This window comes from Trichoderma harzianum (genome assembly GCF_003025095.1).
Source record: "Trichoderma harzianum CBS 226.95 unplaced genomic scaffold M431scaffold_32, whole genome shotgun sequence".
In the NCBI taxonomy this organism is placed as follows: domain Eukaryota; kingdom Fungi; phylum Ascomycota; class Sordariomycetes; order Hypocreales; family Hypocreaceae; genus Trichoderma; species Trichoderma harzianum.
Window position 1 is genome coordinate 34,111 of NW_020209280.1, and position 20,475 is coordinate 54,585.

At 46.4% G+C, this 20,475-nt stretch overlaps 8 protein-coding genes across 8 annotated transcripts; 5 read left to right on the forward strand and 3 right to left on the reverse strand.

Moving 5' to 3' along the window:
- Positions 1-61: 61 nt before the first annotated feature.
- M431DRAFT_501668 (hypothetical protein) lies at positions 62-1,100 on the forward strand (the record flags this gene model as incomplete). Its single annotated transcript, XM_024918047.1, has 4 exons — positions 62-250; positions 305-379; positions 449-743; positions 796-1,100. The coding sequence occupies 4 exons, from the start codon at positions 62-64 to the stop codon at positions 1,098-1,100; spliced, it is 864 nt and encodes a 287-aa protein (XP_024767520.1).
- A 640-nt stretch (positions 1,101-1,740) lies between these two features.
- Positions 1,741-3,965, forward strand: M431DRAFT_129296 (hypothetical protein; the record flags this gene model as incomplete). Its single annotated transcript, XM_024912397.1, has 7 exons — positions 1,741-1,920; positions 2,095-2,241; positions 2,396-2,664; positions 2,721-2,898; positions 2,989-3,414; positions 3,474-3,656; positions 3,728-3,965. The coding sequence occupies 7 exons, from the start codon at positions 1,741-1,743 to the stop codon at positions 3,899-3,901; spliced, it is 1,557 nt and encodes a 518-aa protein (XP_024767521.1). The 3' UTR covers positions 3,902-3,965.
- Positions 3,966-4,375: 410 nt separating this feature from the next.
- M431DRAFT_501671 (hypothetical protein) lies at positions 4,376-6,972 on the forward strand (the record flags this gene model as incomplete). The annotated part of the gene is made up of 5 exons (XM_024918048.1): positions 4,376-4,596; positions 4,654-4,742; positions 4,808-5,469; positions 5,540-5,740; positions 5,788-6,972. 5 exons carry the CDS (start codon positions 4,376-4,378, stop codon positions 6,970-6,972), a joined length of 2,358 nt encoding a protein of 785 aa, XP_024767522.1.
- Positions 6,973-7,753: 781 nt separating this feature from the next.
- On the reverse strand, positions 7,754-8,984 carry M431DRAFT_514137 (hypothetical protein). Its single transcript, XM_024920158.1, has one exon. The coding sequence runs from the start codon at positions 8,922-8,924 to the stop codon at positions 8,154-8,156; it is 771 nt and encodes a 256-aa protein (XP_024767523.1). The 5' UTR covers positions 8,925-8,984; the 3' UTR covers positions 7,754-8,153.
- A 966-nt stretch (positions 8,985-9,950) lies between these two features.
- Positions 9,951-11,019, forward strand: M431DRAFT_11379 (hypothetical protein; the record flags this gene model as incomplete). Its single annotated transcript, XM_024911885.1, has 2 exons — positions 9,951-10,082; positions 10,138-11,019. The coding sequence occupies 2 exons, from the start codon at positions 9,951-9,953 to the stop codon at positions 11,017-11,019; spliced, it is 1,014 nt and encodes a 337-aa protein (XP_024767524.1).
- A 112-nt stretch (positions 11,020-11,131) lies between these two features.
- M431DRAFT_525860 (hypothetical protein) lies at positions 11,132-12,764 on the reverse strand (the record flags this gene model as incomplete). The annotated part of the gene is made up of 3 exons (XM_024920637.1): positions 11,132-11,455; positions 11,510-12,331; positions 12,375-12,764. 3 exons carry the CDS (start codon positions 12,762-12,764, stop codon positions 11,132-11,134), a joined length of 1,536 nt encoding a protein of 511 aa, XP_024767525.1.
- Positions 12,765-13,994: 1,230 nt separating this feature from the next.
- M431DRAFT_129314 (hypothetical protein) lies at positions 13,995-15,634 on the forward strand (the record flags this gene model as incomplete). Its single annotated transcript, XM_024912398.1, has 7 exons — positions 13,995-14,302; positions 14,392-14,476; positions 14,525-14,591; positions 14,641-14,869; positions 14,922-15,008; positions 15,068-15,149; positions 15,206-15,634. The coding sequence occupies 7 exons, from the start codon at positions 13,995-13,997 to the stop codon at positions 15,632-15,634; spliced, it is 1,287 nt and encodes a 428-aa protein (XP_024767526.1).
- Positions 15,635-15,774: 140 nt separating this feature from the next.
- M431DRAFT_525862 (hypothetical protein) lies at positions 15,775-18,340 on the reverse strand. The gene is made up of 4 exons (XM_024920638.1): positions 17,976-18,340; positions 17,179-17,923; positions 16,881-17,126; positions 15,775-16,811 (listed from the first exon to the last, which is right to left on the reverse strand). The coding sequence occupies exons 1-4, from the start codon at positions 18,209-18,211 to the stop codon at positions 15,819-15,821; spliced, it is 2,220 nt and encodes a 739-aa protein (XP_024767527.1). The 5' UTR covers positions 18,212-18,340; the 3' UTR covers positions 15,775-15,818.
- Between the last annotated feature and the right edge of the window lie 2,135 nt (positions 18,341-20,475).

Below are 20,475 nucleotides of genomic sequence, written 5' to 3' on the forward strand. Positions count from 1 at the left end.
ACAAATAACAGCCAGCAAGACAACAGGAGTGAGCTGGCCATTCCATTCACCCAACGCCAAAATGCCAAACTGGACTCACTTGATTCGCTTCAGGGCCGTCGAAGATGGTCAAGTTCATCTAGGGCAAGTAATTGATACTTCACGAGACGTTGGAATCGACTGCTTGAATGGCGTCGAGGTCAAAGCTTTCTTAATTAATGGAGATATATTCAACGGTACAGTGACCGATAATATACTTACCGTAGATCATGTGAGCTACCACTATTTTCCAAGATTGAGAAAAGGCTGACAATTGCTTTCACAGCTACTGTCCCCAGTTAGCCGAGAGCAGTGTAACTACATTAGGTGCCTCGGACTCAACTATAGAGATCACGCTGAGGTAAGTGCAGAAGAATATCCATATGGCTTCCACTACTCGCATTATACTTACGTGCTGTCCATGGATCAGGAAGGCGGATTCCCGATTCCAAGCGAGCTCGAAGTTTTCACAAAGCCTCGAGCGGCACTCACAGGCCCATATCCGGCAGCAATTACTATTCCAAAATGCGCCCAAGACGGAACAAGCGACTACGAAGCCGAACTCTGTATAATAATTGGCAAAACTGGTCGAGACATTCCCGAGGATAAGGCTCTGGACTACGTCCTTGGGTATACTGCATCAAACGATGTTTCGGCGAGAACCCTGCAGCTTGCGGCTAAACAATGGTCATTTTCAAAGGGCCTTGACAATAGTTGCCCGATAGGTGTGTTTTAGGGCGGGGATTGGCGTATTGAAGGTCACTAACAAGTTTGCAGGGCCAGTGCTTGTTTCTCCCTCGGTCATTGATGATCCACAGTCTCTCAGCATCAAGGCGATTTACAACGGCCAGACGGTTCAGGATGGTAACACGAAGGACATGATCTTTTCGATCAAGAAGCAAATCTCTTGCCTTTCTCGAGGAACGACGTTGGAAGCAGGATCAATCGTGCTGACTGGCACGCCGGCTGGTATTGGGTATTTCCGAAAGCCACGTGTGAGCTTGGAGAACGGAAGCAGGATTGATATACATATTGAGAGAATTGGAACGCTGGTGAACAAGGTAAAATATGATATTTTATAAGGCTGAGGAAAAGATCCAAAAAAGATATACGTTATGTAGTTGCGAATTTACCCCCATTGATCAATCGAAATTAGGAGTATACCTCCGATGATTGATAGTGTCCCATTGAAGCGCCCCATCCAGGCATATATTAGAGACACTTGTATTATTTCTAACTTACAAGTTCAGTTCTTAATCCCCCTGCATCTCAAGATACAAAGTAGTCCTGGAGATCATGATGGAGATTAGATGAGGCCTTGGCAATTGCTGGCTAAGATACCGTTAGGTGGTAATCCATTGGGCGACGGAACAACGAATTCATAGGAAGACTCATTCGCCACCCTATTAGATACTTCAAAAGGACACCACCATGAAGTATAACTGCGCTTGTTTCGCTTCTCCTCTCCAAATTTGTAGGAAGGTTTCGTGGTGCGGCCGCGATCCTTCTACAGAATCGTGGGGCACAGGCTGGGGCCCCGCAACTAAACTTCTACTGCCATGTATTCAATATTTTCCCCACGATCCCCCACCCCCAGTTTGCGGGCTGTAGAGATCTGGGAGGAACATTAAGAGAACATCAAAGTCACTATAATGGTATGAAGACCATCGAAATTTCCAAATGGAAGAAAAAATCTCTGACACGATATTTTCATTATCGAAAATGGAGAGAGCCGAACAGGTTTCCAACCACTCGCCTGTGCCGTCCCAAATTGAGAGGGGGGCCGAGGCCGACCTTGTGCCAGGCACTGAAGTTATGACTGCTATAGAAGGGGCGAGATCCGACAATCAAGACTCAATCGTCCTTATTCCACAGCCAACAAATGATCCACACGATCCACTTGTCAGTTTCATCCTGTCTTTGTCTTTGTCTCTTTCTTGCCGTCTTGTACCCTCTTCTCTTACACCCCTCCGTTTGAGTCTCTGACGGAGAGGCCATCCACACTTTCCAGCTATTTCCGCCTTTTTGAGAAAAATGACTTTGGTGGATCTATTGGGAGCTAATTGAGATTCTTAGAACTGGAGTACCTTGTGGAAAACTTTGGTTATTGTCAATCAAGGCATCTTCGTGATCACCAGCGTCATTCCAACTCTGTCCATAGCGCCATTGACACCGATCTTCATGCAGCAATGGCAAAAGTCATTGACCGATGTCGCTTTGTTGGTAAGTAGGTTTCGTCTCCTATTTTTCCAGTCTTATTATCTCGTAGGATTGTTTTCTTGCGATAGGACGGCATATCCTTAGCCAATCTTGATTGATGGCTTACCTCCTTCTGCACCCAAGACCGTGCTGGAATAGTGTTGCTAATACTCTCAAGACCGGAGTCACTGTTATTCTTCTAGGTTACTGCAACTTCATCATCATCCCTAGCTGCGAGATCTTTGGACGACGGGTAACCCTCCTTGCCTGCGCGATACTAAATATTGGTGCTTGCATCTGGCAAGCAACGGCAACGTCGTATGGCTCGTTCCTAGGCGCCCGGATTCTCGCAGGAACCGGGGCTTCTGCAAACGAGAGTATTATGAATGTCGTTGTTACTGATATTTATTTTCTCCACGAGCGTGGCAAATATGTTGGATCTTACTTGTGAGTTTCAACTTCACCTACCCAAGTTGCAGTTCCCTACTTACCCATAGCCCAAGCTGGTGTTATTTTATGGGTCTCTTCCTTGGCCCTATCATCTCAGGCGCTGTCGCAGAGCATGTTTCCTTCAGGATCTTCTTCTGGGCTTGTACCGGTGCGCAGGGGCTCAACATCATTGCACTGTTGTTTTTCTTTCCAGAGACACGTCGTTCGCGAGAGCAGAGTCCTATTCCAGGGGTCGCCGTATCTCAGGAAGCGAACGTAGATAACGCCAAAATAGAAACGAGCTCAGGACATGCCGAATTTGTTTCCTCACCACAGATCCAGAGCCTCCACATGGAGATTCAGGGGAGCGGAAGGCCTAGTCGGTCTCAGTTTGGCATCTTTCAGCCCATTGACCGGACTGCCTGGCGATCGGTAGTCCGGCATTTCTTCACCCCAGCATATATCCTCTTCTTTCCCATCATCTTCTGGGCATCAATGGCGACTGGATCAGCGGCAAATGCCCTCTTAGCAGTCAACATATTACAGTCCCCAGGCCTCTCTGCGCCGCCTTACAATTTCACACCGGCGCAGGTCGGATACGCTAATTTTGCACTCGTGGTTGGAGGTGTATTCGGACTCGCCGTCGCTGGACCATGGTCGGATTATGTTTCACAAAAGGCGACGATAAAGAACAAGGGTATTCGGGAACCGGAGATGCGACTCATATCCTTGAGCCCATTCATTGTGGTTGTTGTTGTTGGACTTATTGTGAGGACACACATATGAGAAACCTGTGAGAAACCAAGCTAATCATATCATGCGCAAAGGTATTCAGCGTTGGTTTGCAAGAAAAATGGCCGTGGCCCGCCATCATCATCATCGGCTTTGGCTTTGTAGGCATCCAAGTCGTCGCGATCCCTACCATCACCATCACATACGCCATTGACTGCTATAGGCCAATATCGGGAGAGATTATGGCTATTGCAACGGTCTGCAAGAACACATTTGGAGTAAGCCGATTTTCTTTCCGTAAATTATCTTACAACCTTTTGGTACAATGTGCTTACAACACTTCTCGCAGTTTGGGATGACATATTTTGTGAATGATTGGGCTACAGCAGACGGCTTTGTACCGCCAGTTATGCTTCTTATGGCGATGACTGCTGGCTTCACACTGGTGGGGATGGTCGCATTGATCTTCTTCGGGAAGAGCTGCAGGCGCAGCACGCGAAATTCGAGAGTGCATTCATTTTAGTCCGCCCAGGTACTTGGCAGTAGTAGACCATCGCGATTGAGTCTTTATATTTTATAGTCTTATCGACTGGCGCCTTAACAGGCGAAGTTCGGAAAATTCCTAGCTGGCTGTGTGACTGTCAAAGTGGGCTAAATGCCACCGTAGACTATGAGTCAGTTGAGTACCTGTAAAGAGACGCATTGTCTACAAATACCCACGTGGACAATATATGCTCACTACAATGCAAAGGTTATGAAAAGAGACGTGATAATTGGAGCCCTCACTAACAGTCTGGGGAATATGCTTGTCTCCGCACTTCCTGGAGTTCCGGACATTTGGCTAGGGCTTTCATTAGTGCATGCCCGAAGTTTTGGTTCTAAATCTATAAATCCCCGTACAATCTCTTGGAATGCGGGGATGCATTTCCCACACGCACTCTCTCCGTCTTAGTCTTCCACACAACGGGCGATTCCCCACAAACCCCAGATTCCCACGATGCCGGCAGACAGCGGAACCGCAGGTGTTGAAGGTCAGACCACAAGGCACCATGAAGCCGAACTCCAGCGTAAGCTACGGAGTCGGCAATTTAGGGGATGGAAATGCCCGCATTGTGACCAGGCCTTCAAGAAGAGAGAGCATATGGTCCGACATATCCGATCTCATACGAAAGAGAGGCCATTTGCGTGCGACATTTGCTCTAAAAGTTATGGGCGCCGGTAGGCTCTTCATTCACAGCTGCTTTTTGAATGGCCTCTCACAACCGACATCTATAGTGACTCTCTGATCCGACACGCGCGAACACATGACCGCGTGGGAAATGGGACCGTTTTGATGACACGGCCGCTGATGCCCTCGCCTACAGGTTTGTCCAAAAGAGACTGGCGCCGCTGTTCCTCTCAAGTAGCTATGCTCTGATAAGAGACGCAGGTGAAGATTCCACAGCCAGCCATCCGTCACTCATTCGGCGGTCCGATATTCATGACGACGTGTTGTCTACAAATGATCCCCCAGATGAATCAGCATGCTTTTCTGATTCAATTGGCTTGGCGACGGATAATATTCACCCGCATAATAATTGGGCCGCGTCCGGAACGGATATTGAGCCTACAGCTTATCTTTCTTCTCCCCTGAACTCCTCTACACGCGCGGACACTAGTTCCCTTAGTGTTGATCAGGCCTCTAATGTTTGGGGAAGTTGGACAGATTTAGAGTTGTTCGATTTCGGGGGCAATACTTATGACCCGTCTTGGCTGGTGGGGAGAAGTTTCGATATTAATGTCCTGACTTCCTCCATCTCGGCAGCCGCTTCGCCATGGGTATACGGCGATTTTTCTGCTAATCTCACTGAAAGCCAGCTAAATGAACGCTCCGATGGAGAACACAACGTAGAACAGTCGATTGCCGATAACAACGTCCGAACCCAAGTCCGAAACCGATGGCACACGCGGCCACTCATCGAATCAGCGCATCCGTACGCGCTCAAGAGACCGGAAAACCCGGATCGGGTTGATGAAGCGTATCGTGCTGGTCTTTCAAGCCGGCTTCGGCCCAGTCCTCATGATGATGTTCTGCCATCTGCTGACTTTCTGGTATGCCCTGATGCTATCCGAGTAGCATATCTAGACTTGGCCATAATTAACCAAGCTGACGGTGTAATAGAATATATGCATCAAGCTGTACTTTGCCAAATTCCAGCCCATATTCCCCATCGTTCACGCCCCTTCGTTTCGACCTTCTTCAGAGAGCGCACTTCTCCTTCTATCCATTTGCTCTCTGGGAGCCCTATTCGTAGGATCAGCTGGCGCTGCTGCTCGTGGTAGAGGAATCTTTATGAAATTGAACAAGGCAATTCTAGCATCGGTGTGTCTCCATCATTTTCTCTTCCTCGCTAGTTCTAACTCTACCAGTGGGAAGTCTATATCTACCGAGGCGGGCGCGAAGCACTGGCTGTAGCACAAGCCGTTGTTCTGGGTCAGACATTTGGAATGCTCTCCGGCAACCCAAACGATCTCTTGTTGACTGAAAGTTTCCATGGCACCGTCATTGCATGGGCCCGGCAAGCTGGGATGTTCAAAATTAAGGATTCTCTCCTAGAAGCCAACCATTTCGATCCTGATGATTTAGAAACAGCGTGGGCATCATGGTCTCAAACAGAGGAAACTGTTCGTGTGCTGGCGGCATTGCACATTCACGACTCTGAATTCGCGACTATTTTCCACCATGAACCATTGTTACGACACGAGCCAGGACGACTACCGCGCTGCTGCGCAGATGAGCTATTCACCGCCTCCACAGCTTCTCAGTGGCAAACAATGATCAAGTCGCTACACTCTTCCCCATCAACAAGCGAGTCGCAGCATCACACTCCGTCTGTAGGTGTGACTACAACACCAAATGCCCACTCTTTCATGAACGCGTATGTGCTACTTTCCGGCCACAATGCGGCCATTCAGGAAGCACGATGTGCAACTCTAACTGAGGCAATGATTGAAGACTTTCATTACCGTCTAACAACGTGGTACGATGCGTACTTTCCAAGCATCCGTTATCGTGACCCCCACTTCCTCATTGTGCTCTGGCATGAGACATTCATGTCACTGTACGTTTGCTTCGACTTGTTAGAACGCGTGATAGGGCGTGAAGGGTCGTTAATGAGGGACGGAGACCTCGCGCGCATCCGTGATTGGACGGCAAGGATAGAAGGGCAGCGTTGTGTCATTCACGCTATGCTCATCTACAAGCGCCTACAGACACTACCCATCATCGCGGAGCCTGCTATCCATGTGCCAAAGGCGCTGTTTTATGCAGGCCTAGTCGTATACTGCTATGCCAAGTTTCGACCAAACGACGCTCCCCATGGTGATGTAGATATTCCCGAGCTACGATCAAGCGACCTTGGACGCCTGTCGACGCAAACGCAAACTTCGATGGAGCCGCCTACAGCTAGCCTTCGCCAGTTCGATCCGAGCACATTGTACAACATTACTGACCTTCTCCGCCGTCAAGGGCACTGGGAACTATCTCGCAGATTTTCCTCGATCTTAGAAGCGCTGATCGACGACCTTGCAGATTCTACAGTCGGCAATCTCTAAGATGAAGCGTCTTGGCCGCACGACAACCCACCGCCTTTCCACTGTTAAATAGGTGTATTCTTCCATCAGTACCATCAATGTAATCGAGCTTTGCCCTGATTCTGAAACTACCAAACCGTCGTTGCAAATGTGCCTTTTGTGGGATGCTTCAGGAGTGGCCTTGTGCGTTATGATCGGAATTTCAAGCTCAGTATTTTACCACAGACACATAGGCCTAGGCTGTTAAGACAATCTCATGATTCACGCATCAGGGTGGCCATGGCGAGACAACCCTGGTTGTGATGTATTCTCGCCTATGAAGCCTTGACAAATAGTTGCACAATCTGGAGACAGTGGTTGTGCTGCCATCAGTACATCAATCTTTGTGAGTAAACATTAAAATTTTATAGGCATTTATGAACTGACTCGATTTCGAATAGTAGTTAATGGAATAGAATGGACAAACCTTCTAATTTAAACACAACTGTTTTACTACCAACGAGCTATTTGAGCAATTCAAGTATGCACTAAGAATATATGGAGTTAACTCGGTTTTTACATGACTTACTAGCTAAGATATACAGGTCTTTAGCTGCTAGAGTTGTCTAAAATGATACATAAGTCAGGTGTCATGGTGTTGATCAATCCATAGTCAAACTTGTCACATCTATCTCATACGCTTATTGTAGTAACCATAACAGTCGGGTTGTGACGATTAGTTATCCATAACCCCTTTACGCCAGCCTAAAGGCAAGATGCTATTTGTCCGTAAACTACGGATAAACCGGAAACGATCTATGTCGGGAGTATTGATAGCGTGAATTAGATTACCTAGCTCAACGAAACAATTTCCGTAGCCGGTATAGCTGGGCCAATATGGAAGACTTCCATTTGGGTCATTCGGATCTCCAGTTTTGGCGAAGTTAGTCCAATAAGATCGTATCGTCTCCGACATGCTTCATGTCTCCAGAGTCAGCTGGGGAAAGAGGAGGAGTATAGGTGAAACTTTCGTTTGGCCCCATGTTACCAAAGACATAATTCATTTCTGCGGTATGCATAGCCAACGGAGAGTAGGGAGAACTGTATGTAAAGTAGTAGCCATATCCTTTCTGGCCCCCTACTAACACATGCCTATCAAGAGCTTCCCAAGTTTGCTGCCGGATAACCAGATCGCCGGCAAGAGCGTTTGCGGAGTCATTGGCCTAGATATAGGTGGATCCAGGATATACTTGTAGTGCCTCATCTGTTCTGTTTCCAAAAAAAAACGTTTTTACAGACGATATGTAGTCCTCAGATGTCTCGTGAGGCAGAGAATGTGCAAGAAAAAAATCCTCTTCGCGAGCATTGAAGCCAGCTAGGACAGGCACCGGCTGTTCATCTCTGTTGTCGAAAACGACACTTGGTGCTGTAGGAACAACGTAATGATCGATGCTAGGCGCGAAGACGGTGGACCCGGGGTCAGTGCTTAGGTCCCATAACGCCGCATTGTTGACTTGTTCTGCAGGAAGAGATCGCAATTCTGCAATGGACGATGCATTGAGTTTTTGCTGCAGGGCTAAACCTCTCTGGCGAGCTTCAGAGAAAGTTGTAAGGGATCCGTGATCGCTTTCCCAATACGCGCCACTCTCCAGAATACCCTTATGAAATAGCCCAGTGGAGAGGGGCGATGCCAATAGCAAACCGACCGAATGTCCCCCCGCAGATTCTCCAAATATTGTAACATTATCAGGGTCTCCTCCAAATTGAGAAATATTATATCGGACCCAACGAAGGGCGGCTAGTTGGTCCTGAAGGCCAAAGTTGGTAGAGCCGCTACCTTCATCGTCAAGTTCCGATAATGCCAGGAACCCGAGAACTCCCAGGCGATAGTTGAAGCTCACCAGAACTACACCGTCCAGTGCGAGCTTGGTTCCATAATATAATGGCCTGTTAGAGGCTCCAAATTCGAAGCCTCCACCGTATATCCACACCATCACTGCCCTTTTTTCTGTTGTGTCTTTCGCCGTTGTCCATATATTCACTGTGAGACAATCTTCACCCTGTTCCGCAGGATCAGCGAGATCGGGGTCCAGCACAGCGCTGTAACAACTCAGTCCGAAGGCTGTGGCGTTTTGTTGAGCTCCATTCAAGCTGCGGAGGGGCTGAGGGGGTTTCCAGCGCAGGCTCCCGACTGGTGGTGCCGCAAAGGGAATTCCGAGAAACTCCAAGACACCAGCTGCGGTTCTAGGAATTCCTTGAAATACCCCTCCATTCACACTGACTCTCGACTCAATAGGGTCACTTCGGGCATGTTGCACCAGGCCTCCAAGGACAGCCGCAGCAAGAATTCTGAATATTCGCATATTAACATGTACGTACAGTTTGTAACGCAGGAATCAACTCCACCCTATTTCTTTAGATACACACCCTATACATTATATACTATTCCACCATTTCCAGGATTATCCAGCTACTCAACTCAAGAACCACAATCCCCACTGCTCACAGCGGATTCCACGCAATGTGCTTTTTGTGGGGTTTGTGGGGAAGCGGGAGCAATGCGGGAGCGGCGTCTCGGGCACAGCAGCAAGCCGATCACAAACAGCAAACTGATGCACAACAGCAGGCCGAAGCACAACAGGAAGCCGATACACAGCAGGAAGTTGATGCCAACCGGCAAACAGCAAACGGCCCCCTTTCATACTCTGTATTATTCCTTAGAAATACAATTACACACAAGTTTCTTCGTCACTCAAGGGCCTCTGCTGCAGAGTCCCCGCAACCCTTCCTCACATCCCACAACATCTCCGCCGAAGGTAAGAGGGATAACAACTCCCCACAACCAACCCTCTGCTTTGGGTTGGTTAAAATCAGCATCATGCTATCAGAGCAGCCAAGTACAGCCGTTTTAAAAGATGCACCGACGAGCAACTTAGTTACGATCCGCAGCAGCAGTCTTCGTTATGATCTTATTTGTCTCCATCAGCGTCCTTTTTTGGCAACTCACTTCAGTTGTGGCAATGGTTGACTCACATGGGGCCAAGAACCCCTTTGAACGCATCGACACACACTCTCACTTCGTGCCCCCATTTTATAGGGACGAATCTGTAAAATATGGATACGGTAAGCCTGATGGCATGCCTGGGATTCCGGTGAGCTCAACAGATCCTGCTTGGCATCGTATCAGCTACTGACGGATGGAAAAAGGCTTGGACTGAGGAGGCACACTTGGAGATGATGCGCAAGGCAAACATTACAAAGTCCATCCTTAGCATTACTTCTCCGGGTACGCACCTTGTTCCTGGAAACGACGCTCTCGCACGAAATCTCACCAGGCAGTGCAACGAATTCGCAGCCGATCTCAAGCACCGACATCCGGACAAGTTCGGCTTTTGGGCGTCGTTACCTCTTCCCGACGTCGAAGGTAGCCTTGCTGAAATAGACTACGCGCTCAACGTATTAAACGCAGACGGGGTGGCCATTTTAACCAATGCACACGGCGTGTACCTTGGCAACACTGTCCTCGGCCCCATCTTTGAGGCCTTGAATAAGAGGAACGCCACCATCTTCATTCACCCAACCAGCCCTTGCCTGCAGCACGGCGGCACGAGCCAGATCGTCGCTCCCTTGACTCAGTACCCAAACCCAATGTTCGAGTTCTTCTTTGATACCGCACGAACGGTCGTAGACATGTTCGTCTCGGGAACTATTGACAGATCGCCCAATGTCACAATCATTCTCTCCCATGCTGGAGGTGCCATCACCCCGCTCGTGGCTCGCTTCTCGGAATTTGCTACATCAATCTTGGGACTTCCCGTAAAGATAAGCACCGAGTCTGTCAAAAAGGCGTTCCAGACCCAATTTTTCTTCGACCTCGCAGGCTTCGTATTTCCGGACCAAATCCACGGTTTGCTGCCATATGTTGACGCAAGTCGGATCCTTTACGGCAGCGACTACCCTTACACTCCCGAATCTGGGGTTCTCGGTATAGTCGAAGATATGAACCAAGAGCTACCTCAAGTGTTCAAAGACCTTCATTCCCAAAAAGCGATATATAGAGAGAATGCAATGAAGATCTTGAGAGCCTAGTCTAGGATTTTAGAAATATAAGACTTTTCTTGATTTCACAATATTTAATATTCACGTTGTAACAATTTGTATTACAGCTAACCCAACGGAGCAATATATGACTTTTTCAATCTCAACAACTCATTTTCTTGATACGACACCACAAAGGACCTTCCTTCTCTCCTATCCCAACCGTTACAACTTTCAGGGGTTCATCTTTATCCACCGCTTCCAGCTCATAGTTCCTCAATACAACACTAACCACTTTCAACATATTCGCCATTGCAATATTTCGACCTATGCACATCCGATGGCCGGCACCGAAAGGCATTAAGTACTTGAGATTTTCTTTTGCATATCCATCTCTAAGCCATCGAGATGGCTTGTATTCATCGCAGTCTGGCCCCCAAATGCTGGGGTTATGATGTAGAGCGTGGTTGGTGATTGATACGTTTGTCTATTTCCTTTGTCTCAGTACGAAATCTGATGATAATGGCATCTGAATACTTACACCCGCTGGAATTTCTGTGCCTGCAATTACTGTCCCGCCCTGGGACATAACTTGTCGCGTAAGCGGCATGGTAAATACAGGCGTGTGCCGAAAATTCTCTCGCATACAGGCTGTCGTATAGGGCAGTTTGGCTTCCAATCCAGTGTAAGGATATGCACCCTGTTCGAGCAAAGGGAGTTCTCGCCTCATCTCCTCTACAACCTGAGAGTATATCTCGGAATCGTGAAGCAGATGATAAAATAAGAGCGTTAAGGTACCCGAAGTGGTGTGGGAACCTGCAACAAGAAAGCCGAATGCTTCAGATGAAATCTCAGTTACCGTAAGCTTTTTTCCTGTCTCAGGATCTTTGGCTTTCATGAGCTGTGATAGGAGAGTGTTTGACTTTTTCTCATCATTTTCTAACGTTTCTCCAAACATAGTCGACACGCAGCGCGCCACTGTGTTGCGAATACTTTGCCGGCTCCGATTAAGAGTCTGCAGCCAGGGTATCGGAAGAAAGCCGGACAATTTCATAGAGTAGGGAAGCAAGGAGGGTAGCGAGCCGTACAGACAGCCAAGAAAAATATGGTCGTTTATTGGGGGGAGATTTGACTCGTCGTCCTTGACCTGTGATTCGAATTGAGTATCAAAAGCAAGCTCGCCTAGTACATCGTAGGCGTAGAAGGCTATGATCTTTTTGAGGTTAAGCTTTTCTCCAGACTTGGCGTAGCGGTCTAGTTTATCCCTCATTTGCATAACATGTCGGTCAAAAATTTCTTCCATACTTATGAGGGAAGCTGTTGAGAAGCTATGTGCCATCTGTCGTCTCCGCAGCGCGTGAATCTATTCAGAAGGGTTAGAACTTCGGCTAGATAAGGGGTCATACGCGATTTGGACATGCCTCTTCATTACGGTTCCCAAATAAATTGGGGTCGAAAGTCGTAAAACCATCAAAAAATGAACTTTTCGTCATAGCTCGTCCGCCAGATTTAAAAATGGCCGATAGAGCTTCTGGGTCCCAAAAGCTGAGCTCATTCGGCGAAATGCGTACCACTGGGCCGTATTTCTCATGTAAGCTGAGGATCTTTTTGTCTATGCTCAACGAGCAAAAGTAGGAAGCCTTTGTAAAGTCCGTAATGCTAGCGGCAAATTCTCCGGGAAACTTTGCCAACGGATGAAAGTATCTTTGATATATGATGTACGTTGGAACAAGCCAAATGAGGCACAATGCTACAGCACACCACCCAAAAATACCATCAGCCAACCCTAGAGTCATGATAATGGAAGATAATGGAAATCGTATGACCTCTGATCGGGTATCACAAATAGAATGACTGAAATGAATGTCAAGACACCTACCAGGCACAAACAAATATAGATATATATGTGCGTGTTAGTGGTGCATGCACTGTGAAGTCAACATGGTTAATCGAGTGATGACAGCAAAGTCGCCAAAGGAGGAAGTGGCCTGAAATCTTCCGATTCATGTTTTCCGGCATTTGGTATTCCGTGACATTGATACAGGAGATTGGAAGTGTTGAAGTGAATTAGTGGGTTCCGAGTCCTCCGCTGGGGAAATAATTGCGTAACCTGAGCTCATGCGGATATTCACAGTTGCCAGAAGCGAGAGGATTCTTGCGCTTCGCCTCTCGTCTCTTATTCCCACACGATGTTGCTCTACGTACCTAGTATACCTGCCTATATGGCTCTACAATCCGTCCGTATCTTCAAATGTCACTCCTTGGTCAGAAAGAGGTCAAATTTGTCAATTTTTCATTCACAAATTCTGCACCAAGCGTAGCTGGTGTATATAAATAGCGATTGAGTTTGCACAACCTCTAATCCTTCTGTCTTCACTTGTAATATGAGCTTGTAATAGCAGCCAAATACGTGCAAGCGTTTGCGCTTTTCGGCAAATTGGCGTTTTTTAATCGGCACTTTGCTTCCCTGCGAGAATATGGCTCTGAATGTGCTGATCACTTGATGATTGGGCCAGAACTTGACAGGGAACTTTTATTCAACAGCACGGGGATCTTCATTTTGGACGCTGGAAAGCACCTTTGAACTGCCGGTCTTACAACGCTACAGCACACAGACTCCACTCACGGAATTCTACCCTCGGAATTTACTTGGACTCACGGAATGTCTTCACGGAATTTGTCACCTCGAGCCCCACTTACTTAGGCGGAATGGCTAAATGCATACCACTATACTGATATCAATGCAGCTGCTGAGGTACCAGATGCAAAGGCGCTCCTTCCTGGGTGTATACGCCGGATTTATTAATAAATAATTTGAGAGTGTCGGAATTTAATAGGTGAGACTCGGTGACTAGAAAAACTTTTAAAAGGATTGGAAAGGTGCTGGTTGAGGTCCCAAACAGTTTGCTCGAAGTAAAGTGTATAGAGTTTCTTCGTCTCAATGGATAGTACCACCACAGCTCCAGTATGTTTATTGGGACTTAGAGACTTTTCACTGCTAATATTTGCAGCTCCCACAACAGATTATGCACGTTGTCATTGCAGGTGCCGGCCTCGGTGGACTGTCATGTGCTATTGCGTGTCGAAAATGCGATCCGCCACTCAAAGTCACTATCCTAGAACGTTCTCCGGAGTTTCAACCAATCGGGGCAGGAATTCAGCTGCCTCCAAACGCAACCAGAATCATGGAACAATATGGTCTGTTGGAAACGTTGAAAGACGTGGGGGCAGTTGTCATGCAAAATCACACTTTGAGGCGATACTCGACCGGTGAGGTGATTGTCAATAAGCCGCTGGGGGCACGAGCGAAGCAAATTTACGGAGCAGAATGGATGTGAGTAACGATGTATCCAATTGTGTTGATAAAACGTTTTCTATGGGTTCAAAGTTTGCATATTCATCATATCCTTTGAGTGCGAGCAGGGTCATACACAGGGCCGACTATCAGAGAGTGCTCCTACAACACGCTCAAAACCTAGGTGCAGAGATACAAACCGGCGCTGAAGTTGTTGGTGTGAGCTCGGGGTACGAGGGAGAAGAAGGAAAAAGAAACCAGGAGAAAGTATGCCTGATCTTGAAAGACGGACAACGAGTATACGGTGACGCAGTCATTGGAGCAGACGGTACGAAAGTTCAACCCGTATTTTAATTTCAGAACTAATCATATAACAGGGCTTTGGTCCGTTACGCGAGAACACGTCCTCGGCCGTCCCTCACCACCAGTTGAAACGGGAGATTTAGCATACCGGGGTACATTTACTCGCAGCCAGTTAAGGCAACTAAACGACGAAAAAGTAAATAAACTACTCGATGACTCCAACATTCAAGTCTGGCTTGGACCAGAAAAACATGTTGTTTTTTATCCGGTTCGGAATGGAACCGAGTTCAATCTCGTCTTGATGTAAGCAAACAGGGTATCCTTGCAGTCTCATTCTATAACTGACCATTTCAAGCCGGCCGGATAACCTACCGAGCAATGTACGCACCTTTCATGGAAACTTGGAAGAAATGAAAGACGATTTTGAGGGATGGGACCCAACGTATTATTTTACCCGAGAAAAACCATGTCCAAATGTACAAGCTAACAGTAATATCGCAGCTTGCGAACCCTTATTTCATGCTTAAGCAGCGCTCTGAAGTGGAAACTATGCCATCATAGCGAACTTGAAACCTGGGTGAAGGTAACAATGACCCGTTCACCGTTACAGATTCGGATAATGTTGACACTTATATATAGGATTCGGTTGCTCTGTTGGGAGATGCATCACATCCTACCCTACCGTATCAAGCACAGGGCGCAGCAATGGCCGTTGAAGACGGCGCAGTGATTGGTTTTCTTCTTGGCCGCCTCCAAGGCAACCCTGTGCTTTGGTCTGAGGAAAGTGGTAAGGATGCCATCACCACAACTCTAAAGTTATATGAGAAGTTGCGGAAGCAGAGGACTACGGTGAACGTTCTAGGTGCAGTTCAGGCACGGGTCTTCTATCACCTCCCTGATGGCTCTGAGCAGCTGGAGAGAGACAGATTGCTCTCAGAATTGCCTGAATCGCGTTGGGAGTCCCGTAGTAAATGGAATTGGGGGGATGCGGAATATCAGCAAGCATTACTGGGGTTTGATACTCTTGCTGATGCTGCAGAACATAGTCACAAACTGTTTGAAGGATAAGTTGGGTCTAGGTAATATCGATGGCTCACCAACCTAGAGTCAGTCATCGGGTTGCTTAGAAGGATTAACGATCTCAAGAGCGATCGTTGAACACTTGGCAGGTCTTCATCATGAACTTGAGTATTCATCAGAGTTGCAGTGTAGAATATAGTTAAAGAATATTACGATTTGCTCATTATTGTGCCTACTGAAACAGATTATTTAAGAGATCCTCTTGGTTTTCCTCTGAGTAAAACAAATCCCCTTCAATATTTGGTGAGGCTTCGTATCTTGAGTCTATTAGAAAGTCGGAAATGCAAAACTCCTCCTGCGGTGCGTTGATGACATGATCCGTAGTAGAGTTTGCGGTAGGAAGTTCCGACTGCAAAACACTTTCCGCATCTGCAACGCAAGCTTCTTCAGCAGGTTCTAGATCCACTAGAATATTTGAGAAATTTGAAGAATGTACGTCGTCAAATAAGTTGTTCTCGTCATCATGGCTGCTAGGCCGCTTTAGTAACCCGTACGTGATCAAGAGGCTTCTGGGAACTGAGAAGCTGTCCCAAAGACGCTGTGAGGCAGGAGACATAGAGCTGTAGGATCGGATAAGATCAAAAGCCATAAATAGGGTTTCTCTCAGCGAAGTTAGCGAAAGCGATGTCGACGCGGTGTGATCTATCCCCTGCTTTTCTAGCCTACCACGCTGCGCCAAGGCAAGAAAGAAAACTGATGTTGCCGAGGAGAGGAAGTGATTCAATATTACTTGGTGCTTTCTGTATAAGTCACTGCACCGATCGAGCTGAACCAGTTTGTGGATAGTATCTTGCGCAATCTCTATCAAGCCAGCCACACGATGGCTATGATTGAGAATGCTACGCAGCGAGAACAAAATGGGTCGCATGACGAGAATGCGAATCTGGTTGGCTCGAAGATAGAGTATGGTGCTTGCGATCAATGGACCGCGGGCTTTGTCCGGAACTTCGCCAGAGACAAATTGGAGCAAACGGGCTTCAAGATTCTGAGGCTGCAAATCAAAACAAAACGTCTTTGGCCATCGATTGACTTCGTCGTCTAATCGATCAAAAGCTTCATCATCAAAAGCTGCCTTGATCTCCCCGTGGTTGTCAACCACCGAGTTCCAGTGGCGTGATCCAAAGTCAACATATGAGGTCATTGCTCTGAGATATGGACTATCAGACTGTTTTCCCAGATGTTAGCAAAGTTTCGTTGAAACTAGTCTTGGAATGAAAAGTTATCTTGTACGCACAACGTCGGGTATTTCGATATTCCTGTCTCTGAATGTGGTAGGTAAGCCCGCAGCAAAGCTCATCTGGTGATCTAATACAATGGATGTATACACCAGTAAAGTGGCCATTTCTCTTTCGGATTTCAGAGGAAAGTGTCGCAGCAATATTTGCTTTTTCTGCATCCCAGTTTCGAATATCAGTCGGACTGCGACGGCCAAAAATCTGGAGCTTAGTCGATAATCGCCCTGGTACCAGTGATAAACCCCCTGTGACATTTAGCAGTGTCCTTCAAGACATGAAGGAATAGTCGATCCATACAATGAGAACTAACAACACCAGCCGTCCCAGATCGAACGACAACCCTAAAACGCTCTGGACGACTATAGCTTGCATGCTTTGGTATATCCCAGTGGCGGTGGGGTGACAGCCTCCACTCTCGCAAAGTAACGCGATTGCAATAGCCAGTTTCACTACTTCATTATCCTGACTTGGTGGATATAGAGTCCGTTGACTGGATGGAACGGGTTTTAATGCTCCCCAAAGCACGTTGGCTTGCCGACGCAGCGTTGCCATGTCCAGAAACGGATGCAAGATGCCAAAAACTTCATGATACACACCAAGAAGACGAAGGGCTTCCTCAAGCTCCATGGTTTGACAAAGATCGAAGTTTGTTGGAGACGGGACTGCCTGCTCGGAGTTGAGACAAGATCTGTCATCACTAGAGACTTGAATTTTGGCCAATGCAGATCTGCCATCGTTGTCGGTGTAGACTGAATCTTCCATTAGATGTTGTAGAATAAATTCTGCCATGCTGAAGCCGAAGCTAGAGCTGCTTGGCCCGCAAAAGCTCGGCAAGGGTAACGATAAAAATGCGGATCCAACTTTGCCTTCATCAGAAATCCTTTCGTCTTCCATAGAGAGACCCCGAAGACACGGAAAGTATTCTCCATGAGAATTCCAGTCCGTCCGATTCGGCATTTGTGAATCGATCAGAGACGATTGTGCTTCCAGCGGTGTTGTTGCTTGTCGCTGCAGAGACAACGCAAGGAGGTTCTTGTTTGGCCTATCATATATTAGTTGATCCTCGATTTTTTTAGGCTTAACAGCTACCATACGATCTATTGCGGCCATAATGACTTTTATCTCCTCTCTTGCCCTCACTGCACATTCGGACCCTGGAGGGAGGATAATGACATTGAGTGGAACGCTTCTCGCAGTGGCAACAGGGAGTTCTTCCGTCACAACGAACTTTGGCTTTGCGGCAAGCTGCACACGCCGCTGAGATATATTGGCCTCGCTTACGGTTTTCTGGGACCCTTGCATGGCGGCGTGGTTTCAAAGAAGGCTGCATACTGCAGGGAAAATGCAGAGTTTTGGATAAGAGATGTCGTGCTTGAGTTCTGAGAATCTAGAAACCTGGTGGGGTTAATTAATTAAGGTTGCCCAAGGCCGCTGTATATTCGAGATCCCAAAATATACAACAGCAATAAGAGAGCTAAGCGATAAGAAGGTAAAAGTAAGATGAGCATTCAGAATTGTTTTTTAATTATGTTTTATTACGTAGCGACGGCGTCCCGGAGGGATACTATATGCAAATAGCCATAGTAAGGATGCTTAGGGAGTTCTTTGTAATACAACATTTGGTAATAGTTTACTTAGTGAAAGTGTAATAGCCGGTGCGGGGAAGGCATTAATTTCTGGGGGGCATAATCATTAGTTGCGGGGGAAGGCAATAATTACCGAGTGCTCATAATGATGAATCCCCACAGTCCAGTACTGGCGTGAAACCAGATGGGAGTGTGTGACGTCTTTTTCCCAATGGTATAAGTCAGACCACAGGGAAGGTGGCCACCCCTAGAAGGTGGCCACCGCCTTTTCCCCTCAACACCAACAACTACACCAACAACCTAGGTTATTGCAACTGCAATTTCTTATCGAATTGTTGACCAATTTTAAATCTAATTGAATTTTCTTAACGGTAATGACCGAATCTATTGAATCTGCTATTCTTTCCGCAATTAACGACGTTAATAACGGTATATCGCAATGAAAAGCTGTATAACGCTGGGGAATACCCCGCTTAACACTACAGAAGCGTTTAAACGGCAGCCAGTCAAGGGCTGATGCCTATGAATTTGCCTAATGCCTTTTAAAGCAGCAGGAAGGTTATCTTATTTAATGGATTTTAGTCTAGACTAACCTAGGTCTCCCCCTAATACATTAGTAGGTTAGAGAATTTGCTATAAGGGTAGTTAAAGCTGGCGGCGACGATCTGCTACTTAGAAAACGATAGATTAAAGGTTTCCTAAGATGAAACCCTGAAGTTAGGACCGTTAGAGGTAAGCTAATTAATTCCTGTTGTTTAAATAGGGTAAAGGTTAATGTTATTAAGGATTTCTTTTAGTTCTTCGACCTCCTAGTAATTAAAGATATCCCTAGTAAATACTAATATAATATAGACGAGACTAGGATATTAGAAGGCTGCGGCAGCAACGGGCTAGTGCTTAGGCATGCTGAGAAGAAGGCTATTATAAGGAAGTAGCCTGGATTACGATATTAGACTTTGATCGTTAAGTATATCTTAGCTACGGGCTGGGTCCTTCTACTGTTAGTTATTTTCAAAGGCCTGACAGTCCAGCAGTAATGGTTTCCTAAGGAAATTAAATTCCTAGCTGACTAAGCGTTTAAGGCGTCTAAGAAAGGCTGGACTAGCGATGAGATTATAATCTGGTGGTTGTAAGAGATCTTTATTCCTTAGACTTAACCTAGTCTACTGTTAAAGCAATTGCTTATTATTAACGGCTACGGCAGCCACTGTACTAACGATTTCCTCTACAAATACTTTAAAAATAATATCTATTTACTCTACCTACTACTATACAGCTCCTACGTTTTTTAACCTCTTAATATTGCTGTTTTTTCCCCCGTTAAAACCTATTACCGTTAAGCTTTATCAGAATTCGAAGACTGTAACGATTCCTCGCCAGCTGGGAAGAGGATCTTCCTCGAATGCTATTATAAAGCTAGGAAGCTAGGCCTTATAAGTAAAAACGTATAAGCTGGCTGGCTTGGATCCGGTCTGTGGCCCCTTGATGTTAATAAACCGTTGGGGAGTAAGCTAGTCGTTAAAGAACCCCTAGAACTAAAGATAACCCCTAAGATAGTAAAATTAACAGCTAGGAAGAGGAAGGAAGCAAATTTAATCGATTTTAATACCCCTAAACGGTCGTAAGAAGTTTAAAGAGTTATATAATTAATTAAGGTTGTAATGCTAAGGACCCGGCTGCTATTGCGGAAGATTAGAAAGCAATTAAACCAACAGAACACTACAATAGCAGCGTTAGAGATTAAGATTCGTAATCTATAGCGCTAAGTCAATAGCTTCCGACCTAAAAAAAAACAGAAAGTAGAAGAAAACCCGAACAGTTAATTTATTAAAATTAAAGAGATTATAAATACAAAGAAGAAGATAGAATAGGAATTACAGCGCGCCGAGGCATCTGACGAAGTTGAAGTTAATGAATCTGAAGATGTATGTCACGTATTTTTACTAAAATAAAGAAAAACAATAAGAAGATAACATCCTGATGTTGTTATGCTGATTTTTCCCTTTAA

Excerpts from the sequence above, each read along its gene's own strand:
- M431DRAFT_514137 (XM_024920158.1), bottom strand. The coding sequence starts at position 8,924 with ATGGTGTGGATATACGGTGGAGGCTTCGAATTTGGAGCCTCTAACAGG.
- M431DRAFT_525862 (XM_024920638.1), bottom strand. The coding sequence starts at position 18,211 with ATGCAGCCTTCTTTGAAACCACGCCGCCATGCAAGGGTCCCAGAAAAC. Across the intron at positions 17,924-17,975 it reads CATTATGGCCGCAATAGATC|GCCAAACAAGAACCTCCTTG; the intron begins GTATGGTAGCTG and ends AATATATGATAG. Across the intron at positions 17,127-17,178 it reads TGGTGTTGTTAGTTCTCATT|GGGGTTTATCACTGGTACCA; the intron begins GTATGGATCGAC and ends TAAATGTCACAG.